This window comes from Tursiops truncatus, chromosome 17 (genome assembly GCF_011762595.2).
Source record: "Tursiops truncatus isolate mTurTru1 chromosome 17, mTurTru1.mat.Y, whole genome shotgun sequence".
Classification (NCBI taxonomy): Eukaryota; Metazoa; Chordata; class Mammalia; order Artiodactyla; family Delphinidae; genus Tursiops; species Tursiops truncatus.
In genome coordinates this window covers 533,675-559,409 of record NC_047050.1, presented here as the reverse complement: position 1 = coordinate 559,409, position 25,735 = coordinate 533,675, and the positions used below count along the sequence as shown (strand labels likewise).

Genomic DNA, 25,735 nt, shown 5'->3' with positions numbered 1-25,735 from the left:
GGCACATGGGCTTAGTTGCTCCACGGCATGTGGGATCTTCCCAGACCAGGGCTCGACCCATGTCCCCTTTGTTGGCAGGTGGATTGCTACTCACTGTGTCACCAGGGAAGTCCCCAGGCCAAAGTTGTACTAGCCAAGAACAGTATTACATAGAATTGAGGGGGGTCAAATTTCCTTGAACCAGAGTGGAAATGGACATTGTGATCAGATGAGCAAAAAGAAGGGTTCATGTTGGAGAAGAACCCTGAAATACTGGTAAGAATTGAAATGCCCCTGCCAGCAAAGTAGAAAATCAAGTGTTAATTCGTAAAATTCCATCTACGTAAATCATTATTTTATTGTTCAGCTCAAATACTGTTGGTTTAGAAACCGTAAATGAAAAGTGTGTGACAAATTTCATTCACTGTGTCTGGTTTTTATGACACCTCAATGCATATTCAGAGTTCATGAAGAAAGAGTCACAGTTTCGGGATAAGTATTTAGGGAAAAAAAACTAGTTGATGTTTGTCTCTTATTTAGGCTTTTAAAATTCACTTCTTATAAGGAGTGCTGCTATTTGAGTAGTTCACTGAACACACGTGGACATGGTTAAAGGAATTGAATGTATCTGTTAGTAGGTATCTTTGTGGTCCTTTCATTTGCTCTTTTGAATTTAGTTCTGTCAGTGAGCTCATTGAAAAGATTTGTATTTCTTTTCAGTTAATATGGGACATTACTGTGATCCTTTAAGCAGAGAATTTAGTTATTGAGAAATGGTCGTTTTCCAGGTAATTAGGAGATAGGGAAAAGCAGAGAGTAAGTAAACTAACAGCAGAAAATCCACAACCTGAAAGACTGTTTTTAGAAATGTTTTCTTTGATACGATACTAAACTTCCAGAACAGTGGCATTCATAGTGAAGAGAGCTCCTGTCTGCTCTGTCTGCAGGTTTAGCAGCTCAATTGTGTCCCGCTTGCTTTGTCACTGTATGTGCTTTCTCTGTATCGTGTGACAATATGTGTGCGTGTTTATACGTGATGTTTTTTCCCGAACCTTTTGTGAGTAAGTTGCAGGCATCACAGACGTGTATGCCTGAATACTGCGATGTGTGTTTCCTGTGCGTGACCACAGCGTCGTCGTGGTCAAGGTCAGGAAGGGTGACATGGATGCCTCACTCTCCTCCTCTGCAGCCCGTGTGCACATGGCTCGGCTGCCCCATTAACTTCCTTCGTAGCTGTGCTTCCAGCTGCGTTTTTCCGGGGCCAGAATTCAGCCTGGGCCTTGCGTTTAGTTGTCGTGCCTCTGGGCGTCCTTTCGTGTGGGACAGTTCTCATGACGTTGATGTTGTTGAAGGTTGCGGGCCGTGATTTGGGAGGAGGTCCTTCCAGCTGGGCTTGTCTGATGTCCTCAAACGTGAGGGGCCCCCAGGACCAATGGCAGGTGGTGCCGTCACGGTCATGCCCACGGGCCTGTGGTTAGCGGGAGCCGCTCCGTTCTCTGATTGCGAGTGGCCGTCTTCCCAGTGAGGTCCTCCTCCAGTGGTCGGTGCCGAGGAGGGTGGGCACCGGGGGGGCAGGGTATCCAAGCAGGCGAGGAGGGCGGCATACGGGACGTCAGCCACATTAACAGCTGGATCAAGGACAATGAGGGGAGAGGGAGAAAGAGCTAAAGGGCCCTGCCTCCCGTCCCGGGCCTCACTGCTTCTGCACATGTGCACAGGCGCCCGCACACCTGTGTGGGTGGGTGAAGTGGAACGTGCAAGGTGCACACCTGTTGTCCTTCTGTCCGTTGGAAGGGGCTGCCTGGGGCTAGTGGTACCTTTGTAGCAGCGAGAAAACCAGTCCCCAGGTTGTGGCTTTGGAGAAATGGCTGCTTCCAGCCTGCACAGGGAAAGTATAAGAGGAACCTAGAATATTATGTTTTCTGAAACATGCAGAAATCAAGGAAGTGTTCTAAGAATGATGGGAAATGTCACGGGCCAACTTGGGATAATCTGAGCATCGAGGCAGAGTGTCCCAGAAAGAGATCGAGATCCATTGAATCTTGTAGGACTCTTGCGTGTGTACAGTTACAAGTCAGCGAGTAGACGGAAAGCCTCGTCGTGTGCTTCTTCTCGCTGTGTAACAAGTCACCACGGGGCCAGCGGCTGAAACACCATCTGTCGTTTCCCCGTCCTCTGGGTCAGAAGCCTAGGTGGGCTTAGCCGCTCCTCTGCTCGGGGCCGGCTGGGCCGGCCTGGCCCTTCTCCGGGCACTCTGGGGAGGGCCCTCAGGTTCATGCAGGGTGTCGGCGGCGTCCAAGGCCCCATTTCCTTGCTGGCTGGTGGTCCCGGCTTGGCCCGCCCCTTGCCTTTGGCCCTCCACCTTCACAGCCAGCGGTGCACCTTGAATCCTTAGGCTCTGAGGCTGTGCCCCTTCCTCCTGCATCCGCTGGAGGAAACTCTGCTTTTAAGAGGCTCGTGTGATTAGATTAGACCTGCCTTTGTTCTGTAAGGAAACACAGTCACAGGGGTAACACTGGGGAGGGTCATGGGGCTACCTTAAAATCCTGCCTACCTCACCCCACAACACATGTTACTCACCAAGGGTGCAGATGGCAGCTTTACAGTGGAGACCCTGGCAGACAGTCGTCAGCCTGCTGGCCAGCAGTGGGGCCAGTGGCCAGCACGCCTCCTTACGTGCTTTGCTGAGAGCCCAGTGCCGCTCTGTGCCGCTTCTGACAGAGGTGCAAGGCCTGAGCCTTTCGCTCAAAGTGCTTCTGATAAGATTCAAGCCTTGCTCCCTTGTGGATTCCACAGAAAGTAAAGAGTAACTTTGCCTGTTACAGACAAAGGCATTGATCAGTAAGGCAGAGAAGCACGTCCTTTAAGACTGAGTGAACTTTGCTAAGAATGTAACACATTTCATAGCCTCTTCTCAGACTCAGGTGTTACCTTTCCAAGTTTTGTCATGTTCTGGGACCCACTGACACAACTTGAAACAGCGGGTCTTGCAGGGAGTCCATGAGATCCAGCTGTTTTCAGAGGAATACTAAGGTGTCGTGTGTGTTAACATGCAGTCTTCAAATAGATCAGTAGGTCTTTACAAAAGTAGGTTCTGCTTCCAGTATGCTGACTGTTGCTAGTTGTAACCCACAAAAGCAAAAATCTGTGAGGTCTTAGTGAGTCCCGGTTGTGGAAAGACGGCCGGACACCAAGAAGCCGAGACTCGCTGCTTCGTGAGCAGCAGAGCAGCTCACCCTCCCTGAAAGTCAGAAGCGTGCCCTCCTACTTCTACTGCAGCCTCATCCGCTTATCAGTTACAACTCTCTGCCAGACTTCTCTTGGACTGAGGAAACGCGGACTGGATGGTTTTGAGAAGTGTCTGCTGAGGTCTTGGAGTTTCTCAGGCTCGGAGCTTGTGAGCACACGTGACACCCACCTGCAGCTGCATCCATCCGGCGTGGTACCACACGCAGCATGCCTCATCTCCTCATGGCCTAGAAAGCAGGAAGCAGAGCACACAGACTTAGAAATGATGCCTAGTGGGACTTCCCTGACAGTCCAGTGGTTAGGACTTGGCGCTTCCACTGCAGGGGGGCCTGGGTTCAATTCCCAGTTGGGGAACTAAGATCCCACCAATTGCGCGGCATAGCCAAAAAAAAGAAAGAAAAAAAAATGTTGCTTAGCAATCAGTGTTTCGGTATTCTGTTTTACTTAGAAATTACGTGGGTGTTCAATGATGATTTACTAATTAACTCAGTCCAAGGTTTCAAGGCTGCAGATCATAGAAATTATCTTCCAGTTGACATGCTACAAAACGTAATTACTGGGGAAGTAAAAAGTTTGTCCAGTGATTCCGTTTAGTTGAACATAAACTTACTGCATTTATCATGATCTTAAAAGTTATGTAGGGGGCTTCCGTGGTGGCGCAGTGGTTGAGAGTCCGCCTGCCGATGCAGGGGACACGGGTTCGTGCCCCGGTCCGGGAAGATCCCACATGCTGCGGAGCGGCTGGGACCGTGAGCCATGGCCGCTGAGCCTGCGTGTCCGGAGCCTGTGCTCTGCGACAGAAAAGGCCACAGTGGTGAGAGGCCCGCGTACCGCCAGAAAAAAAAAAGTTATGTAGGGCTGTTTGAGATGAAGAAAAAATTCTGTAGACGGTTGGTGGTGTTATTTTGTGTGTCTTGTACCATAATAACAAAGCTTGTTGGCTTTGTAAGCCTGGATAAGTATAATAAGTATGTAAGTAAGTATAGGAAAAACAAACCCAAGTAGAATAAGACGTATGCTTGTATTGTACTTAACCCTGATAGGAAAACACATTTATTTAAACTAAAATCATGAAATTTGTCTCATTTACTGAAGATGTGCCTTTATTATGTGAATATGGATTTCTGAAATGCTTCTGAGTTAGTGAGTATAGCATTTTTTTTAAAGTTTGGCACATTTAAAGTATTATAAGTCCAATTTTTAAATTTTCAGATAATTTTAGGAATATTCATTTTATATAAGCTTATTTATCTGTATAAATAAGAACAGAGCTCCTTTAAGAGACTTAATAATCTAATTTCTTAATACTTTCCAAATACAGGAGAACAGCACACTCACAAGGAGAAGTCAGGTTGTTCTCAATTCGGGGCTTAGGTGACACGCAGACACATGAGGGTTTATGGCTTCAGTCCCACAGTTTGAGTCATAGACAGATAAAAAACACTTGACCAGTCCACATCTCAGAGAGTTGTTTTTCCCAGTGTACAAAATTCTTAACTAATTTGAGCTCCAAAACATTTTAATAAAGACTAAATAAAAACCAGATCCTCTTTTCATCTGGGGCCACCAGAGGGTAGATTTCTAATATCCACCTGCAGAAGGTCCAAGACCAAAACCCCAGTTCTTAGTGATTGTTCCCACCTGGGGCCTAGCTCATGGGGCATGGGCAGCAAACCTGCACCGCAGACTCACAGATGGGAAACAGAAAGCAGAGGGGAGTCAGGCTCTGCTGTCAGCGGGTGTCACTTCTGGGGGTCAGGAGAGGCGTGCTGGGGTATAGCCCCTGTGAGGGTCCTCCCAGGCTGTCTCAGCACTGGGAGAAGTGTGACTCCACTGAGAGAAAGTGTGCAGGTGCAAGGGCTTTATTAATAAAGGACTAGCGAGACGCTGCAAATGGTTTCTATAACCTGAACGCAGTCATGATAAAACATCAGACAAACCTAGATGGAGGCATCTAATTTTGTAAATGTCCAAGTCATGAAACTCCAGGAAACTGAAGAACTGTTTCCCTTAAAGGAGATGAAAAAGACAAGACAACTAAGTGTAACCTGTGGTTCTAAGCTGAGACGTTGTTAGGGCCGAGTGGAGCCTGACTGGGGGTGGGGGTGATTGGGGGCCGCGTCTGCAGCTTGGCACCCTCATCTGGGCTGTGGTGTGGCTGTCACGTGGGACCGGCTCCTTTAGGACCCGCACCGTTCAGGGGCGGTGGCGTCAGATCGGTACCTTACCATGAAGTGGTTCGGGAGGGAAAGTTTTGTGCTAAACGTGCAAGTTCTGTAGAAGTTTATGATTGTCGAATGGCAGCTCCTTCACAGCTGTAAGTGTTCTGATTCCTCAGGGATGTCTCACCGTGATGGTTTTAGTGTCTGTCCATTGGTGATTCTTCTGAGTTGATTATTACTCTAAAAGTGGCACAATGGTGATGTTCCAGCTCCATGATTCCTTTTATCTAGTTGGCACTCTGCGGTGAGAAGTAACTTTTTTCACCCATTATTTCTGCCTGTCAGGAGGGACTTGTGGATCCTTATACTCTCAGTGGGTCCAGCCCTTTCCTGCTCCCACTGATATCTGCGCACAGCCTGTCCCAGATGTGACTTGTGTGGGACTCGTGGGAGTGTGCCCCTCCCTGAGCAGTGCCCCCTCCTGGCGCTTCTCACCGGCACAGTCTACCCAGCCTGGGAGTCAGCCACTTCTCCAAGGAACTGTGTTTCTTTTAGTCAGCAGTGGTATTTAAAACTAAGATAACCACTGTTAATATTGTTGTTCTAGAAATTTCATTTTTAATCTCACTTTAGCATTTTAATGTCTTTCTATAGCAGTGTAGTGTGTTTTCCCTTGTATTAATTAAATAAATGAATGGTGCTGTTTAAAATTGACTTTTGTTTACTGTTGATAGATGAGACCAGGAATAACTGGGAAGTGTCAGCACTCTCTCGGGCCGCCCAGAAAGGATTTACTAGAGATGTGTTAAAGCATCTGAAAAGGGCAAAGAACGTTTCATCGGTAAGAAATCTTTTGTATCCTCTTTACCTTAAATAACGGAGAGACCAGATTCTAATGCTCGTGAAAAGGAAAAGTCTTCACTTAAAATATTAGTTGTTCTTACGTATCAATTAGAGTACAATATAGAAATAATTTCAATATATATTTACAGTAAAAATGTAAACTATATTAACGGGTTTATTGTCTTGTTTTCTTGTTTGGAATAAGCAATTGCAGTAGTGATATTATGGATATGTAAGATTGACTCATTTACTGATTAAATCTGAAATACATATTGTCAAGTTCAGTTCATGGCAGGTTTTATGTTTTTTTTCCAGTGATAATTTCTTGAGACCAGTTTTTTAGATGTGGCACATAATGTGACAGATAAAAATGATGTAAACAGAGAAAATTGAGTTAGTGTAGGGAAAATATTTTTAAGTATGATGTGAAAAAGGAAATTTGAAAAACTTTTAATATCTAGAACTGATATTGCAAGCTCTAGGGAAAGTTCCTCCCATCTCGATATTTTTGACAGCTTTTGATGGGGAGACCTGGATGAAACTAGAAATGGTGTCTAAAGGTTTTAAATTATCTTATCACATATAAGTAAAGGAAGGTAAAGTTACTTGAGCGTGCCTCTAGTTTTGCACATTTCTTTACAGACACAGGACCCCATTTCCCTAGGTGGGCCCTGGGGTCCCCGGGTGCAAGGCCAGAACTATCAGTATTTTCACGCGTCGACGTTTGCACTGTGCAGTGGTGGGTGGTGCGTTGGTTCCCTAGCGCCTCCTTAAGCCTCGACCCTTGAGCACACGTTGTGTGCCATCCCGTGTGCTGGAGCAGGGGTGCGCCGAGCAGCCCTTCCCTTGTGAACACCGTTTACTGGGGTAGACAGCCTGGCTGCTCAGTATCTCGCAGGCGTTTTCTCCAAGACAGAGAGCGAGCCTGTCACTTCAGAGAAAACTTCTGAGAGTATTGGTTGCCAGTGACACAATTCAAGCTTTTAAGTGAAAATTAAAATTTTGCAAGACTTGTAACCATCATGAGCTGGGCAGCTTCTCAGTACTTAACGACTGTGATGTTTTCACATGTACAGTGAAATGCATCAACATGTGGAAGATCTGCATGACCCAGGGAACCATTGTTGTCAGATGAACAGTACGTTATCTTCCCAAATTGCGTGTGGGTGAAAATCCACAGAGAGCAAGATAAGCCCGTGGGTTTTAACGTAGTAGAGGCTCCATAGTCTTCGCTGCTGTGGTCTCAGAGTCTGCTTTGTGACCAGCCTTTAAGAAACTTCCACTGCAGTTGTGGAGCCGTATCAGAGAAAAACCCCAGTTATCTAGAAAGACTACTAAAATACTCCTCCTTTTCCAGTTACAGCCCAACAGCAAGTCTGTCACAAATGTGAAAATGGGAAACAGTACCACTTGCCTGAGGTTGTTTATTTGGAATATATCGTTACTTTTCCTAAAAGCATATCGTTTGTTAACATGTCATGGGTTCAGTGTTTTTAAATAAAATGATAACTATTTAAATAATATCTAAGTTTCAACTTATGATAAATACTGGTAAATACGACCTACATAAACAGAAGTTCTTTGGGGAGCGTCAGTATTTTTTAAGGGTGTGAAGGCTCTTGCCAAAACTTTGGAACCGATGGTCTAGGAAACGGACAGAACTGCAAAATTGGAAGAGCTGTGGCTTCTTTTCATGAATTTAAAATAAAATTAACTGCAGTGCCGTGTAGGATATAATGAGCCATTGGAGGCGTCAACAATGGAGAGGGTGGTAGAGCAGTTTTTCTTTCAGCTCATGACTCTCTCTAATGTTTAACTTGTCACCATGTTTGCAGCATGAAGCGCTGTCCTTAGAAGAAATACGGGTTCAGGTTGTGCAAGTGCTTGGCCGTCTTGGGGGACAGATCAGCAAAAACCTCATAACAGGTGACCTTTCCTTAAAGCACATTAACCCCATGGATGTATTTGGATGCATACAGGTCATGGTGTGTTCTGATATTTTCTCCTATATATCATTTATGTGTTTTCAGGTAAGATTATGAAGAGCCATATTTTGCCTGATGGAGTGGATACTTCCACTGTGCCCTGCAGCCTGTGTGGTTCTTTGTGCTCGCTCACTGGAGTCTGATGTCTTTTCCTTTTTGAAGCAGAATCTAGCTTGATGCACCTTTATATTAAACATTGTGTCAGGAGTTCAAAGTTATCTTTTTTAACCTGATATCCTTAATATTTGGATAATTTAAGTTGTTTTTGATTGGAATTAGCTTTTTTTTTTTTTTTTTTGCGGTACGCAGGCCTCTCACTGTTGTGGCCTCTCTCGTTGCGGAGCACAGGCTCCGGACCCACAGGCTCAGCGGCCATGGCTTACGGGCCCAGCCGCTCCGCGGCATGTGGGATCTTCCCGGACCGGGGCACGAACCTGTGTCCCCTGCATTGGCAGGTGTACTCTCAAACACTGCACCACCAGGGAAGCCCGGAATTAGCATGTTTGATTAGTAAAAATTGGTACTTTTACCTTTAAAATTTCATATTAAATGTATTGGTGATTTTGGCATTTTAGAAGTCAGAACCGCTGTTAGGAAAATAAGTGCTATAAAGAGGAGATACTTAATTAAAGTATTGTTCATTTATCATTTTTCCACAGAAGAGTAACTCTTACTGAAATTGGAAATTAAACATTGCAGACTATTAGACTTGTTTAAAAATAGTTTGCCTTTAAGTCAAATTCAGAAACAGTGTGTAGTGGTTTGTACACGTGTGGTAAACAGAGCAGGAGGGGGTGAGCCAGGGGCTGTCCTGGAGCGAGGAGGGACTGACCGAAAGCGCTCTGCATCTCTCTGACAGCAGTGTCCCCCGAGGAGAGAGCCAGGCGCTGTGTGGCCTGGGACAGAGAGAGGAGGCTTGGCTTCGCGGTGCCCTTCGCGGACATGAAGCCCATCATCCACCTGGACCCATTCCTGCCACGTGTCACAGAGCTGGCGCTCTCGGCCGCTGACAGACAAACCAAAGTACTCACTGATCACCTGCTGTGGTTAGACGTGTATTCATTAGGAAACACGTATTGTGTTTCACGGATTTTGTATTTTCTCTAGTATAGTAATCAGGAAACTGTTCAGTTATCAGAAGTACGTGTCCTTGGAAAATGGAAGTTAAACATAAATTATCTGAATAATAGATGATAACCTGGCAAAACATTAATATACCAGAACTCTTCATAATAGAAAATAGTACAAAGGGCATTGAAAAGTGATTTTTAGTCTGTGCTTGATTCTCTCTTCAACCTGGGAGATTAGAAACAGATTATCTCAAGTCTTTATATTAATCTGTACATTTCCAAAATTCGTGCTTTAAAAATGTATTTACTGAAAGTGACAGTTGAAAATGTGCTAACACATGAAGCAGAGTTCTGTGTTACGGCAGCATGGATATGTTTCTTAGGGGTGTACTAGTCCTGATGTCTAAATCTTTTAAATCTCAGTTCTTCACTGTTGGCTCCAGCTCAAAGTGAACGGAAGCATGAACTTTACACAAGAAGTACCACTTGCCGTTCATTTATTTTGGGTGGGATAGTTATCTGCTGCAGAAGGTTTCCTTTCTAAAGGGCTACATTGTGTAGCATTTCAAAATGCTCTTAACCTTTGTTAAGTCCACCCTGGCCTGTTTCAGGTTGCGGCCTGTGAACTTCTGCACAGCATTGTCATGTTTATGCTGGGAAAAGCCACTCAGATGCCTGACAGTGGCCTGGGCCCCCCACCCATGTACCAGCTCTATAAGCGCACTTTTCCTGTGCTGCTTCGACTGGCATGTGATGTAGATCAGGTAAGTGCATGACTTTGAGTTTGAAACAGTTGCAGCATTTGTTAGAAAGTCCTGTCTAGTTCAGTGATGGTCAAGGCTTGCTGCACATTGGGACCACTCTGGGGTCTTTGAAAACCTGCTACCTGGCTGCTGCCCTTCCGACTCTGGCTTAATTCCTCAGGGATAGGCCCTAAGGAATTAAGTTAGGAGAGTAATTAATTAAGGAATTAAGGAATTAATTACGAGAGTCTAGCCCCTAAGGCTGATTTTACTACCGGCTCTGTCACTTAGGGGTGAAGAAGAGAGGAGGGGCCGTGGCCAGCAGTCGGGGGCGCTTGGAGATGTCAGCAGGTCATCTCTTCCTCGGGGCTTTTTGGACAGAATTCTCCTTTGCTGCTGGGACACGGAAGACATTCAGATTCTTTATTTTATGAAGCTGGCAGAACCCTGATATAAGGGTGCACGCATAAAAAAGAAAACTAAATGAAAAACTCACCTATAAATATACATGGAATATCCTTCAGTATATATGTGAACGAATCCAGTAGTGCCTTAAAATGCACCATGATTAAATAGGATTTTGGGGTAAAACTGGAAATTTACCACAGAAATAGGTTTCATAAGCAACGATTCTCTTCATATAGGCCAAGAAGGTATTTTGTTTTGGTAAATCAGGAATCGTTTAATTTTGTCTTTAAAAAAATGATGAAGAATGTTTACCTGAATATCACAGCCAAATCCTGCCCAGCCGTGATGCAGTGATGCCGCCTCGTGCTTCGGCTGAGGTGGGTGCTGGGGTGAGACGTGGCGTGGCCTGTTCACAGGCACCTCCAGCCCCGACCCGGGCCTGTGCATGGAGTGGTTGCTCAGAATGGCTTCGTCTGTGTTTCATAAGTTAATTTGCACTGGTTAACCTCTGGGTCTCTCATCAGGCCATGAGGTCCCTGAGGTCAGGGACGTCGGAGAAAGGAAGGAAAAAAATTATTTTGAATATAGTTTTAAAAAAATATGGAAAGCCCAGAGTATCAACTGATAAATCTAAGAATTAATAAAGGAGAAAGCTGATGAATTACAAAATAGAATTCTCATATATCAGTGTTCTAATACGTCTTATATTCTATTGTAGCTTTGACCACTTGGAAAATGTGTTTACAACATAGCATTCATAACAGCATCAAAAAATGTAATAATAATAAAACATCTGGGGGAGTTCCCTTGTGGCCTAGTGGATAGGATTCTGGGCTTTCACTGCTATGGCCCAGGTTCAGTCCCTGGTTGGGGAACTGAGATCCTGCAAGCTGCATGGCACAGTGTAAAAAATAAAAAGTAAAATAAAGCATCTAGGAATAAACTTTAGTGTGCCAGGCAAACACATATTTTATGAATATAAAATGAAAGTGCTGTGTACCTGAAGAATCAATATTGAGGGAATTCCCTGGCAGTCCAGTGGTTAGGACTTGGTACTTCCCCTGCAGGTAGCCCGGGTTTGATCCCTGGTCAGGGAACTGAGATCCCGCAAGCTGGGTGGCGTGGCCAAAAAAAAAAAAGAACCAGTATTGAAAAAATTCGAGCTCTTTCCAAATCGTTCAGTAAGTTTGGTATTGTTCCAGCAAAGCCCAGAATTAATTTCATTTTGAACGTCAAAAGTAATCTGGAAGAATAATTGCTAGAGCCTAACCAAGAAAAATTTTGGCAGGGTCAGGTACTGAAGGGTGTCTTGCCCTAACAGATATTAAGAAGTAGTCACGTTAATTATAATGGGATTGAACTTGGGCACAGATACGTCAGTGGGACTGTCTGGCAGTTGGCAAGTGGACCCATGTGTACACATAAATACTGTATGTGTGGTAAAAGGAGCTTTTTAAGTTAGTGAGAAATGGAACATTTAATAAATTCTATTATAGCATTTGACTAACATGAGAGGTTAATTTCAAATTAAAAAGATTTAGAAGGAAAAATAAACTCTAAAAATATTATAGAAAAATGTGATGAATTATAGCATGTCTGTTTGTGTCTTTGGATTTGGATGGTCTTTTTCATTGGTAAAATATACTAATTAATATAGAAACATATGATGCTAAAAGTGAACCTCCATGTCATCACCCCTTTCCCACCATTATTCCTCAGGAAAAGCCAGTGTATCCTCTGCCGAAAGTTTGGTGAATATACTCCTAGATCTTTGTAAAACATAGCATACGTATAAATTTTATATAAATTTTTTAAAAGCATACATATAAATTTTGTTTTACAGATAAAAAGGATTATAGCATTCAAAAATGCTTTCTTTTATGTAAAATGTGATTTCTGCTTGGGTGGATTTTATCATTACATTATAGGTGTCTTTCCATACAGTTTGTGTAGAAAGGGAAATTTTCATACAAGGTATTGAAGGGAGATCTGTGGAAGAAAACTGTTAGTGTGTTGATAGTTCTGACTTTATAAGTATTTAAAACCACTGAATGGCACAAACCCACAGTTTTGACATATACATGATGTAGGGAAATTTTTTTTTTTCCCACGTTGTGCTGAAGATGATAAGATTTTAAAATGGGCAAATGGATAGAGAACAAAAGTGGGCAGCTCGTGAACACAGAAGTACATATGGCCAATTAAATATGTTTTAAATATTCAACCTTTTTAGTAGATAAGGAAATTCAAATTAAAATGGTATGGATTGCAGCAGTTGTCAAATATTTTAAAAATTGGCAGTGTTTAGTGCTGCCAAGCTTGTAGGGAAAGGGGCTTGTGAGTCCTGGCAGGGGGGAGTGTGGACAGCAGCCCTTGTCCAGAGAGGTGTTCAGAGTGGTGTGTATAAGACAGACATAAACTAGAAATACTGCATTTCTAACAACAGGATTGGGAAACTGGACCATGGTTTATCCATATATGAGATAGCAGGCATCTAATAAAGATGCTGATATAGCTTATGTATTTACATGAAAAGTATTCAAAATTAAGGGGCAGAAAAGTGGTTACAAAAGTGTATATTTTTACACACGTGTATACATATATTTAAATGTGTATAAATACACTGAGTTAACAGTGGTTTTGAATGTTAACAGTGGTTACCTTTTGGATGTAGGATTGTAGTTGGATGGTTTTCTACATGTTCTATAAATGGTGTGTGTGTACATATATATAATTTATGTTCTGAGAATACAAAATAATTCTTTTGGGGGAAAAAAAGTGATGCTTTAAGACCAGGTTAAATTTTCAAACTAAAAGGTAAGATTCTTTTACTTTGATTAAGTCTAAAAGTTGCTTCAAAGTTTAGAAAGATATTTTTTGGAGAAATACCCAGGTGTAAGAGAACTTGTTGTTTAGTCTGAGCCCCAGACATTTCACGTGATTTTTGTTGTTGTTTTTTAATTTTTAAATTTTATTTTATTTTTTGGCCGCAGCAGGCGTTATGTGGGATCCTAGTTCCCTGACCAGTGATGGAACCCACACCCACTGCAGTGGAAGTACATGGTCCCCCACTGGACTGCCAGGGACCTCCCTCACGTGATTTTTGATGTGGTGTCCGTACCACGTGCTTTGTTCTTAAGCTGAGTATCAGCGGGGAAGTAGAACTCCCCTGGATTTCTCAGTGCTCCTGTAGGGCCAGCCTTGTGAGACATGAAGATCGGGAATGTTCCCCTTCACTTGGGCTGTGAACATTTACTGTTCATAGAGAATGAGGGTTAGAGGCATAACCGTTTGTCTCAGGAAATTGCTCTGATCCAAAAGGACAGTAAAACTCTCCAGGCCTGGGAGCCACCCTAGACTGTAGGAGCCAGACACCCACAGGGCTCTCTGGGCCCTGGAGAGACTGTATTTACATCTGAGAAGGTTAGGGTGAGAACCCGCATCTCCACGGAGTAAAGACTAGTTTCCCTTCTTTCTCGGCAGGCAGCCGAGGGGGAGGTGCCTCTTCTCTTGTTCTGTGATACAGCCTGGAAGTCTCTATGCAGAGGACGCTGACCTGGCTTTTTTTTTTTTTTTTTTTTTTTTTTGCGGTACACGGGCCTCTCACTGCTGTGGCCTCTCCCGTTGTGGAGCACAGGCTCCGGACGCGCAGGCTCAGCGGCCATGGCTCACGGGCCCAGCCACTCCGCGGCATGTGGGATCTTCCCGGACCGGGGCACGAACCCGTGTCCCCTGCATCGGCAGGCGGACTCTCAACTATTGCGCGGAGGGAAGCCCTGACCTGGCTTTCTGCTTTGTCCCCACGGGGTTGTGAACAGAATGCCTTCTGTTTAGCTCAGGATCAGGTTAATCAGGATGAATGATAAATACCATCACTGTCGACCCTAATTGCCCTCCTCGTTAGAGGAACAGTAAGTTTGGGGATGCGTATTTTTTCTTTGCCGGACTCTTAGGAAGAAGTTAGACCATGTTCGTCACAGAATTTAACTAGAGAAGGAAACTAATATAACCACAGTAGTATTATGCTTAATTTTGCTCCTGTCGTATAAATGGAACTGTCTCTGATATAAAATTTACATGAAAAAAGTAAATTCTGATGTTATTACTCCTTCAGGTGCCAAGGCAACTGTATGAACCTCTAGTTATGCAGCTGATTCACTGGTTCACCAACAATAAGAAATTTGAGAGTCAGGACACTGTTGCCTTACTAGAAACAATACTGGTGAGTAATGGTTCCTGTCCTGCCATTCCCATCAACTGGTTATATGTGATCAATACTCAGAACTTTGAGAAAAGCTGCCTGTCAAGGTATCAAAATGTAACATCTAGCTAGATTGGATCATCTCTTTTCTTTTGTTTTGGTGAGATGGCATTTAATGAACAAGGTGCTGTTTATTAAGGGATACTTTTAAATAGCTACAAGCACATAGATGTTTTTGTTTTGTTCCTTTTGGGAGGATGGTTATAAATTTGACAAACTTCATCTACATTAAGGCTGTGTGGGTGTGGGTGTGTGTGTGTGTGTGTTGAGGGTGGAAAGGGTGAATAAGAATGTTCTTGGACTTCTATCAGAGTTGCAGTATCCTCTTTTTTTTTTTTTTTTAACTATAGTATACTAGTTCAGAGTAAAAGGAATTTTTTGAGCTGGTTCTGTTTTCTCCCGCATTCAGATTCAGCAACTCAAAACTCCTAGACATCGCAGTTCACCGTGTACATAGAACTATCCTGAGACAGCAGAGGTGGAATTGTTAGGGTGGGGTCACTGGCTCACTGCGGGCAGAGGCAGTGAGGTCGGCTAAAGCCTTACTGTCTTTCCACACTGATTTGATTTTAATATTCTGAACTCGTGCAAATAACTACATTTGATTTCTTTAAATATCATCTTAATTGATATTTACCTATTATTTCAACCCGTACTTTTGTTTTGGCATATACTGACTTTGGAATCAAAATCCCCAGTTGAGGGACTTCCCTGGTGGTGCAGTGGTTCAGAATCCGCCTGCCAACGCAGGGGACACGGGTTCGAGCCCTGGTCCAGGAAGATACCACATGCCGCAGAGCAACTAAGCCCGTGTGCCACAACTACTGAGCCTGCGCTCTAGAGCCCACGAGCCACAACTACTGAGCCTGCGAGCCACAACTACTGAAGCCCGAGTGCCTAGAGCCCATGCTCTGCAACAAGAGAAGCCACCGCAACGAGAAGCCCATGCGCCGCAAGGAAGAGTAGCCCCTGCTCGCCACAACTAGAGAAAGCCCGCGCGCAGCAACAAAGACCCAACACAGCCAAAAATAGATAAATAAATTTTTTAAAAAAATGCCCAGTTGAACACATAGCAAGTTTGTGCAAACAAACATCCTTTAATCCCATGTTTTTGCAGACTGATTTGTTTGAATCTGTGGGTCACTTTCTGTTAAGTTTGAAATGAGGTGTGTCGTTGCATGTAGGACCACTATCTGTTGCAGTTTGCCCAGGCCAGCCCTGTTGTCCCTGTTGCCCCTGTTGTGTGTGTAGTTACTAACACGGCTCCTTTCCCTCTCAGAGGTTGCCTAACTGGCTGCCACTTGTGGGCAGTGGGAGTTACTGAACATTTGTAATTAGGATGATGACATCATTGTACCTGTGGTTTAATTCCCTGCAGTGTCTAGTGTGAAACCTGTCTATGACAGATCCATTTAATTAAATTTAACTTGTGGCTTATTTCATTCAGACGGATTTATTCTAATGTTTCTGTTCTGAAGTTTCTATCTTAGCTGTTCCTTTTCCCCTTTTGATCCTTGAAGGTAGCTTAAGTCAGAGCTTCAGGAAAAAAGCAGGTGGGAATGGAAATGTAACATGAGAGGGTTTACGGAAAGAAAAGAAAAGGTGAAGGCGGAGGTGGAGGCTGGTGCACTCCAGTGCACTTGTGTCCCTGCTGTCCGCTCCTCTGCCCGTTTCCGCGGTGCATTACCATCACCTCCGTGAATTCTAATTTGCACTGTGATCAAAGATTTTGCATGTAGCAAGGAACCAGGCATGTTAGAAAGAATCCCCTTATTTCAGTTTCCGTGTACTTTCTCAAGTTAAACTTTTCCTTTGTGGATCTAAGAGAGAAACAAAAGCACTCAAATTTCCTTAGCTGTTTTTTCAAGTATTTAGAGACTGTGCCTTTCTGGAGACTGCTCTGATAGAAGGTCCTACTTTTAGAACCACACCTCTATGATTTTTCTTTGTGTAGCGTTACAGTTTCCTTGAAACTTGCAAGGGTCTTACTCTATTTATCCTCAATAAATAAAGCATTTCAGATAATGTTATGAGGTAGAATCAACAGAAGTTTTTAGGATATAATCACTGTGTTTCTTCAGGGGAAGGAAAGTCTGCTTTGTTGCTGTACAATTAAAGTATTCTCTTTTTTTCATGTATTTTTCAGTTTCTTACTTTGTTTAGAAGAAACTTTTCATTATGTCACAAGGAATTTGTTATTAGAGTCTAGATTCTAGACAGATTGGTTTGACTAATGTCTGTTTTTTTCCTTAATAATGCTCTAAATTAATTTTCATAACATACTTCATTTATGCTCAGAGGCAGACCAAGGTATTCAGTTGTCATTTTATGCTTTGTTTCAGGATGGAATTGTGGACCCCTTTGACAGTACTTTAAGAGATTTTTGTGGTCGGTGTATTCAAGAATTCCTCAAATGGTCCATTAAGCAGACAACACCGCAGCAGCAGGAAAACAGTCCCGTAAACACCAAATCACTTTTCAAGCGACTGTACAGCTTTGCACTTCACCCCAATGCTTTCAAGAGACTGGGAGCATCACTTGCTTTTAATAATATCTACAGGGAATTCAGGTACGTAAGTTACCTGACAGGGAAGGTGTAAAGATCTTTAAATTTTCTTTTTTTTGTTTTTAAATATTTATTTATTTTCCTTTTCTTTTTTTGGCTGTGTCGGGTCTTAGTTGCAGCAAACGGGATCTTTGTTGGGGCCTGTGGGATCTTTTCGTTACGGCATGCGGTCTAAGATCTCTAAATATTCAATAGTGATTTTGTAAAGTGACTCACTGTTTATGTATCCATGTAGTCATATATCAAGCATTTAGTAAATAGTTAACATGCTGGATGCTGTGCTATTTTCTGGGGATTAAATAATGAATTAAAATGATGTTTGCATTCAAGAAGAGGCTCAGAACGTGTTGAGATCTACATTGAAGCACAATAGTGCACAGTCTGGAAAGTGCAGCAAGAGCCATAATGCACAGTCTTTTGAAGCACAGAAGAGGGGTGTCTGACATGGTTTGAGTAGGTTGGGGGAGGTTTCCTGTACCTCCTGGCCTCCTGTACCTCCTGGCCTCCTGTACCTCCTGGCCTCCCGTACCTCCTGGCCCCCGTACCTCCTGGCCTCCTGTTCCCATTTATACTTGGGATGAGGCTTAGGGGATGAGTGGAAACTGGCCCAAGCATTTCAGGTCAGAGGGACAGGGCAGAGTTAAGAGGACAGTATGTACGGAGACGAAGTCATTTTCTACTCCTTGCTGTGGAGTTTGAGGTTTGGAAGGGAGTGAAATGAGACTGGCCAGGAGCCTCTCTTTGTGGAGTTAAGATGTGAAGGCCACTTCCAGAGACAGCGAGTCCTGGATAGTGGGAGCAGGGAGCGGCACGGTTAGACTCCTCCCCAAATTCTCCTGCCAGTAGCTGTGTGGGGAGTGGGTCTGAGGGCCAGGACACCAGTGACGGGGTGGTTTCACAGTCCAAGAACAAGATAGTCCCTGACGTAAGGTTGTAGTAGTGTTTGTTCGTTTGTTCATTTAGTACTGTTTGCTAGGTCAGACTGTTATGTGCCAGGCATCATGCCGAATGCTGGAGATACAAAGATGTAGCCCTTCGTGAGGGCTGCATTTTAAAAAGACAGGTAGATAATATTCAACCAATCACAAAGATAAAGGTAAAATCTGTAGCTGGAATTAGTGCTTTTAAGTAGCGGTACAGGGAATTCCCTGGCGGTCCAGTGGTTAGGACACTGCACTTTCATTGCCGGCTGCCCGGGTTCAATACCTGGTCGGGGAACTAAGATCCCACTACTGTGCAGCATGGGAAAAAAAAAATTAAGTAGTGGTACATGATTACTAAGGAACCTTATAATGAGGAATCTGACCTCATTTGGTCAGAATAGCTTCTCTCAGGAATTGGCAGTTGGGTTAGTGATGAGGGGAGCAGTTGTGAAAATAAGATGATGGATGGATGATGGAGGGATGGATGATGGATGGAGAGGTAGGTGGATGATAAGTAGATAGATTTTAGTTGGATGGATGGGTGGATGGATGGATGGATGATGGATGGGTGGATAGATGGATGGATGATGGATGGATGGGTGGATGATGGTTGGAGAGGTAGGTGGATGATAAGTAGATAGATTTTAGTTGGATGGATGGGTGGATGGATGGATGGATGATGGATGGGTGGATAGATGGATGGATGATGGATGGATGGGTGGATGATGGTTGGAGAGGTAGGTGGATGATAAGTAGATAGATTTTAGTTGGATGGATGGGTGGATAGATGGATGGATGGTGGATGGATGGATGGATGATGGATGGGTGGATAGATGGATGGGTGGACGGACAATGGATGGATGATGGATGGATGGGTGGATGATGGTTGGAGAGGTAGGTGGATGATAAGTAGATAGATTTTAGATGGATGGATGGATAGATCGGTGGTAGATGGATAGAGAGAGGATAGCTGGATGGATAGGAATCTGTCTCTGCATGTGTGTGGGCATGTGCACGTTTGTATGAAAATCGACTGGAGGGCTTCCCTGGTGGCGCAGTGGTTGGGGGTCCCCCTGCTGATGTAGGGGGCGTGGGTTCGTGCCCCGGTCTGGGGGGATCCTGCCTGCCGCCGAGCGACTGGGCCCGTGGGCCGTGGCCACTGGGCCTGCGTGTCCGGAGCCTGTGCTACACGGCAGCGGGGGGCAGGCCGCAGTGGTGAGGGGCCCGCGTGCCGCAAAGAAAAAAAAAATCGACTGGAGTTTGAAGCCACTGTGTTGATTTTTTTAGTTGAGGTATAGTTGATGTAAAATGTATGTTTCAGGTGTACAGTGTAGTGATTCACAATTTTTAAAGGTTATGCTCCATTTATAGTTATTATAAAATATTGGCTGTTTTCCTGTGCTGTACATTATATCCTTGTTGCTTATCTGTTTTATGCATAGTAGTTTGTGTCTCTAAGTCCCCTACCCCTTTTTTGCCCCTCCTCCTTCCCTCTGGTAACCACTAATTTGTTCTTTATATCTGTGAGTCTGGTTCTGTTTTGTTATATACATATGTTTGTTTTATTTTTTAGAGTTCTCATACAAGTGGTATCATACAGTATTCATCTGGTGTATTTCACTAAGCATAATACTCTGTAGGTCCATCCATGTAGCTGCAAATGGAATTATTTTCATTCTTTTTTATGGCTGAGTAACATTCATTGTATATATTTACCACATCTTTTATTTATTTATTTCTTCGGCCTGACCAGGGATCTAACCTGTGCCCCCTGCAGTGGAAGCACGGAGTCCTAACCACTGGACTGCCAGGGAAGTCCCTTACCACATCGTCTTTATCCATTGTTGGACACATTGTTGATGGACACTTAGGTTGTTTCCATGTCTTGGCAATTGTGAATAGTGCTGCTATGAACAGTGGGGTGCATGTAGTTTTTCAAATAAGTGTTTTTGGGTTTTTTGGATAAATACCCAGGAGTGGAATTGCTGGGCTGTATGGTAGCTCTATTTTTAGTTTTTTGAGGAATCTCCACACTGTTCTCCGCAGTGGCTGCACTAATTTACATTCCCACGCACAGCGCATGAGGCGCACTTTTCTCCGCTTCCTCGCCAGTACTTGTTATTTGCGGTCTTTTTGGTGATAGTCATCTGCCACGTGTGAGGTGATGTCTCATTGTGGTTTTGATTGTACTTCCCTGATGATTAACCATGTTGAGTGTCTTTTCATATGCCTGTTGGCTATCTGTGTGTCTTCTTTGCAAAAATGTCTATTCAGGTCTTTGTTTTTTTGATACTGAGCTGTTTGAGCTGTTTGTATATTTTGGATATTAGCCCTATATTCATCTTATCATTTGCAGATATTTTCTCCCGTTCAGTAGGTTGTCATTTTGTTTTGTTGATGGTTTCCTTTGCTGTGCAGAAGTTTTTAGGTTTAATTAGGCCTCCTTTGTTTCTTTTTGTTTTCTTTGCTTTAGGAGACAGAAAACATTGCTACAATTTATGTCAGAGAGTGTTCTGTCTGTATTTTCTTCTAGGAGTTTTAAGGTTTCCAGTCGTACGCTTAGGTGTTTAATCCATTTTGAGTTTATTTTTTTGTATGCCGTTAGAGAATGAATGTTCTAATTTCATTCTTCTACGTGTAGCTGTCCGGTTTTCCCAGCACCAGTTATTGAAGAGACTGTCTTTTCTGCATTGTATATTCTTGCCTCCTTTGTCATAGATTAATTGACTATAAGTGCGTGAGCTTATTTCTGGGCTCTCTGCTCTGTTCCATTGATCTATACATCTGTTTTGTGCTAATACCATGCTGTTTTGATTACCATACGGTATAGTCTGAAGTCAGGGAGCGTGATGCCTCCAGCTCTGTTATTCTTTCTCAAGATTGTTTTGGCTATTTGGCGTCTTTTGTATTTCCATACAAAATTTAAAATTATTCTAGTCCTGTGAAAAATGCCCTTGGTATTTTGATACGTTTTTTCCTTTTAGTTTTTTAAATTGTGAAACCTGTGTGTATAGAAGAATGTTTAAAAACATGTAAAATTGTCACTATTTGCAGATGACATGATATTACAGATAGAAAACCCTAAAGACTCCACCAATAAAACTGTTAGAACTAATAAACTCAGTAAAATTGCAGGATACAAAATCAGTATACAAAAGTCTGTTGCCTGTCTATGTACTCATAATGAACAGTCAGAAATTGAAATTAAGAAAACAATCTCAGGACTTCCCCAGTGGCACAGTGGTTAAGAATCCGCCTGCCAATGCAGGGGACATGGGTTCGAGCCCTAGTCCGGGAAGATCCGACATGCTGCGGAGCAACTAAGCCTGTGCGCCACAACTACTGAGCTTGTGCTCTAGAGCCCGTGAGCCACAACTACTGAAGCCTGTGTGCTCTAGGGCCTGCGTGCTGTAACCACTGAAGCCTGCACGCCTACAGCCTGTGCTCTGCAACAAGAGAAGCCACTGCAGTGAGAAGCCTGCGCACCGCAACAGAGAATAGTCCCCGCTCACCGCAACTAGAGAAAGCCCACGCGCAGCAACAAAGAAGACCCAACGCAGCCAAAAAAAAAAAAAAAAGAAAAAGAAAAAGAAAACAATCTCATTTACAGCTGTATCAAGAGGAATAAAATACCTAGGGATAAATTTAACCAAGGGGGTGAAAGACCTGTACACTGACAACTGTAAGACATTGATGACAGAAATTGAAGAAGACACAAATAAATAGATATTCTGTGCTCATGGATTGGAAGAATTAATATTGTTAAAATTTCCACACTACCCAAAGCAATCTTCAGATTGAGTGCAATCCCTATCAAAATTCCAATGGCTTTTTTCACAGAAATAGGGCAAACAGTCCTAAAATTTGTATGGAACCACAAAGACCCTGAAAAGTCAAAGCAATCCTGAAAAAGAACAAGGCTGGAAGCATCACACTTCCTGATTTCCAACTACTGTACAAAGTTATAGTAATCAAAACAACATGGTGTTGGCAGAAATACAGTCACATAGATCATTGGAACAGAACAGAATGCCCAGAAATAAATCCACACACTTATGGTCAATTAATTTTATGACAGAGGAGCCAGGAATACACAGTGGAGAAAGACAGCCTCTTCAATAAACGGTGTTGCGAGAACTGGACCCCTGTCTTACACCATTCACAAAAACTAACTCAAAATGGAGTAAAGATTTGAACGTAAGACCTGAAACCATAAAACTCCTAGAAGAAAACATAGGTGGTAAGCTCCCTGACGTAGGTCTGGTAAGCTTCCTGACATAGGTCTTAGGGATGATTTTTTGAATCTGACACCAAAAGCAAAAATAGACAAGTGGGATTACATCCAACTAAAAACTTCTGCACAGCAAACGGTCAACAAAATGAAAAGGCAACCTACTGAATGGGAGAATATAGTTGCAAATCATATATCTAATAAAGGGTTAATATCCAAAATATATAGAGAGCTCAATGGCAAAAAATCTGATTAGAAAAATGAGCAGAAATATCTGACAAGACATTTTCCCAAAAAAGACATAGAAATGGCCAACAGGTACGTGAAAAGATGCTTAACATCACTAATCATCAGGGAAATGCAGATCAAAACCACAATGAGGTATCACCTCACACTGGTCAGAATGGCCGTCATCAAAAAGTCTACAAATACCAAATGCTAGTGAGGGTGTGGAGAAAAGGGAACCCTTGTGCACTGTTGACGGGAATGTAAATTTGTGTAGCCACTGTGGAAAATAGTGTGGAGGTTCCTCAAAAAATTGAAAATAGAACTACCATACAATGCAGCAATTCCACCCCTGGGTATTTATCCAAAGAAAATGAAAACGCTAATTTGAGGAGATTTATGCCCCCCATGTTCATTGCAGCATTATTTGTAATAGGCAAGACATGGAAGCCACCTAAGCGCCTATTGAGAGATGAATGGATATAGAATATCTCACACACACACACACACACACACACACACACACACACGCACACACACACACACACGAATATTACTCAGCCAGAAAAAAGAAGAAAATCTTGCCATTTGTGACAACATGGATGGACCTAGTGGGCATTATGCTAAGTGAGATAAGTCAGACAGAATAAGACAGATACTGTGTGATCTCACTTATATATGAAATTGTAAACAACAACAGCAAACAAACAAGCTCATAGATACAGAGAACAGATTGGTGGTTGCTAAAGCCAGGGCTGGGGGCTCAGAGAAATGGGTGAAGGGGATCAAAAGCTACAAATTTTAAGTTATAAAAGAAGTCAGTCCTGGTGGAGTAATGCACAGCATGATGACTACAGTTAATAACACTGTATCCTATATATGGCAGTTGCTGAGAGAGAAGATATTAAAAGTTCTCATCACAAGGTACAACATGTTGTAAGTAGGTGTGGTGACTGAGGTTGACTAGGCTCGCAGTGATGGTTGTGTAACATGTACAAATAGCGAACTGCTACGTTGTGCACCTGAAACTGATGCAACGTATGTCAGTTATGCCTCAATTTGAGAGCCCTAAAATGTGTAAAGTTTGTATAATAATAATAGCAACAGAAGTGCCCGCATATTGACCACCTAGCTTTAGAAGTGGAGCATTATCAGTATTTTAGATCCGCCCTGCCCTAAGGTAATCCTTCTCCTGACTTGGATGTCACTTGTTCCCTCGCTTTGCTGTTTTGTTTCATTCTCTGTATATTGGTATGTACCCTAATCGGTGTGCTCTTGGTTTCGGAAAGCAGCTGTTAGGCATAGACACGGCCAGGGAAGTTTGGGTCAGTGTTTTCACTGTCAGGTAAAGGATCCTGGGAAACTGCTGAACAGAGACTGGCTTCAGCTTCTCAGAGGACAGGAGCCTGGTCCAAGGAATTAGGTTGACAAAGTCCATCGTTAGTCCTGGGAAGCCGAGCTCTCTAGAAATGTGTGAAGTGGACCCACAACTGACATTGGGGAGAAGTACCGTCCAAGAATGTGGACTGCCCTTTAGTTTCTGCTTCTGAGACCCCAGTGGCCTGACTTGGGTGTCAGGAGCAGGTCAGAGCAGAATTCTCTCGTGGGGTCAGTGAGCGCAGTCGACAGTCCAGGCTGAACCTGGGCTGGAGGGCAGCGTCACGCAGGGGGTCGTTGGGCCTGGCTCCTTTGGGTCTGTCGGGGTGGAGAGCTCCTCTCCGCCCCACTCGCCCACCCTGTCTGACCCGACTGTGCGCCCGCGCGCTCCCCCCTCCGTCCTGTTGGGCCTTGTTGCCTTTCCCCTGTTGCCGTCTTTCTCGGATGCTCGGATTTGCTGGACTACATTCCGGGTGGCTTTGAGAAATGATGCCCGAGGGAACCGTGTTCGAGGGATTGTGTGTTGAGTGATGTAAGTACAAGTTAGGGTGCTTCCATCCTGCAAGCTCGTGAACTGTTTTGGAGAGCTTTCCTTGGGGATCGTGGATTTGGAGTATCATTTGGTCATGTCATTTCCTCCTTGCTACTTCAAATGGTTTTGGCATCTAAGATACAAGCTACTGTAGCCAGCCTGGGACTCTGACCCCAACCCCCCTGCTATGGTCTGGCCGCACGTCGCTCTTCCAGGTGAGCCTTGGCCCCTCGCTCCGACTCCTGTGCTGCATCCGCCTTCGTGGCCCACAGCGCGATGCCCTTTAGTGTCAGTGTCACATCTGGGTGTGTGGTGGGGTGTCGTGGCGGGCACTTGGAGCTTGTGGGTCCCCCTCTAGGATTCAAATTTAAAAAATTAGGGTGATAGTCCTCCCAAACCAAACAGCGGTGTGCGGTCCTGTTCTCAGTCCCCCCCACCCTCCAGCGCCTGCTGGTTCCTCACTCTGGTCCTGTTTCAGGAAATCACCACCTCAGAGGTGGAGCAGTGACCCTGCACTTGGTCACACAGCTAGAGCGCCCATGAGCCTTAGTGCCCCTGCCTGGCGTTGTGTGCTTAATCATTCACTGTCTTGTGTCACTGAGGAACAGATTTTCCAGGGAGAGGCTGGCCTGTGCCTGTGACCTACCCATGAGTGTGACGTCAGTGGTTGGTCCACAGATATTGTGGTCCAGGTAGTTGTTCACATGTGGCGGATATGCTTGTAAAAGGCCCAGAGATGACTGTTGATGTTAACTTACTTTTGGATAGGTAGAGAACTTTTTTTTTTTTAATTTATTTATTTTTGCTGTGTTGGGTTTCAGTTTCTGTGCGAGGGCTCTCTCTAGTTGTGGCAAGCGGGGACCACTCTTCATCGCAGCGCGTGGGCCTCTCACTATTGTGGCCTCTCCCGTTGCGCAACACAGGCTTCAGACGCACAGGCTCAGTAGTTGTGGCTCACGGGCCTAGTTGCTCCGCGGCACGTGGGATCCTCCCAGACCAGGGCCCGAACCCGCGTCCCCTGCATTAGCAGGCAGACCCTCAACCACTGTGCCACCAGGGAAGCCCCGGTAGAGAACTTTTAAAATTCCGTTATTTAAAAAAATGTGGACGTAGTACCAGGTCTTCTTTTCTGCTACATGTAATTTTGATGAGGTGTGTGGAGTGTGGTCAGAACAGTGGCT

General features: G+C 43.9%; 1 protein-coding gene across 8 annotated transcripts in view; it reads left to right on the top strand.

Annotated features, from left to right (window-relative positions):
* PRKDC (protein kinase, DNA-activated, catalytic subunit) overlaps positions 1 to 25,735 on the top strand; it is a 150,533-nt gene that overhangs the window by 29,505 nt on the left and 95,293 nt on the right. For 6 of the 8 annotated variants that reach the window (XR_012327131.1, XM_033843196.2, XM_033843195.2 and 3 more), the window contains exons 22-27: positions 6,125 to 6,231; positions 8,069 to 8,159; positions 9,078 to 9,241; positions 9,900 to 10,052; positions 14,554 to 14,661; positions 17,043 to 17,269. Coding sequence is in view for 7 of the 8 variants with exons in the window: in XM_033843196.2 (XP_033699087.1) it covers positions 6,125 to 6,231; positions 8,069 to 8,159; positions 9,078 to 9,241; positions 9,900 to 10,052; positions 14,554 to 14,661; positions 17,043 to 17,269 (850 nt within the window). In the remaining variant the exon portion in view is untranslated. The remainder of the gene's footprint in view (positions 1 to 6,124; positions 6,232 to 8,068; positions 8,160 to 9,077; positions 9,242 to 9,899; positions 10,053 to 14,553; positions 14,662 to 17,042; positions 17,270 to 25,735) is intronic. The other 2 variants (XM_033843197.2, XM_033843199.2) reach the window with 2 other exon arrangements.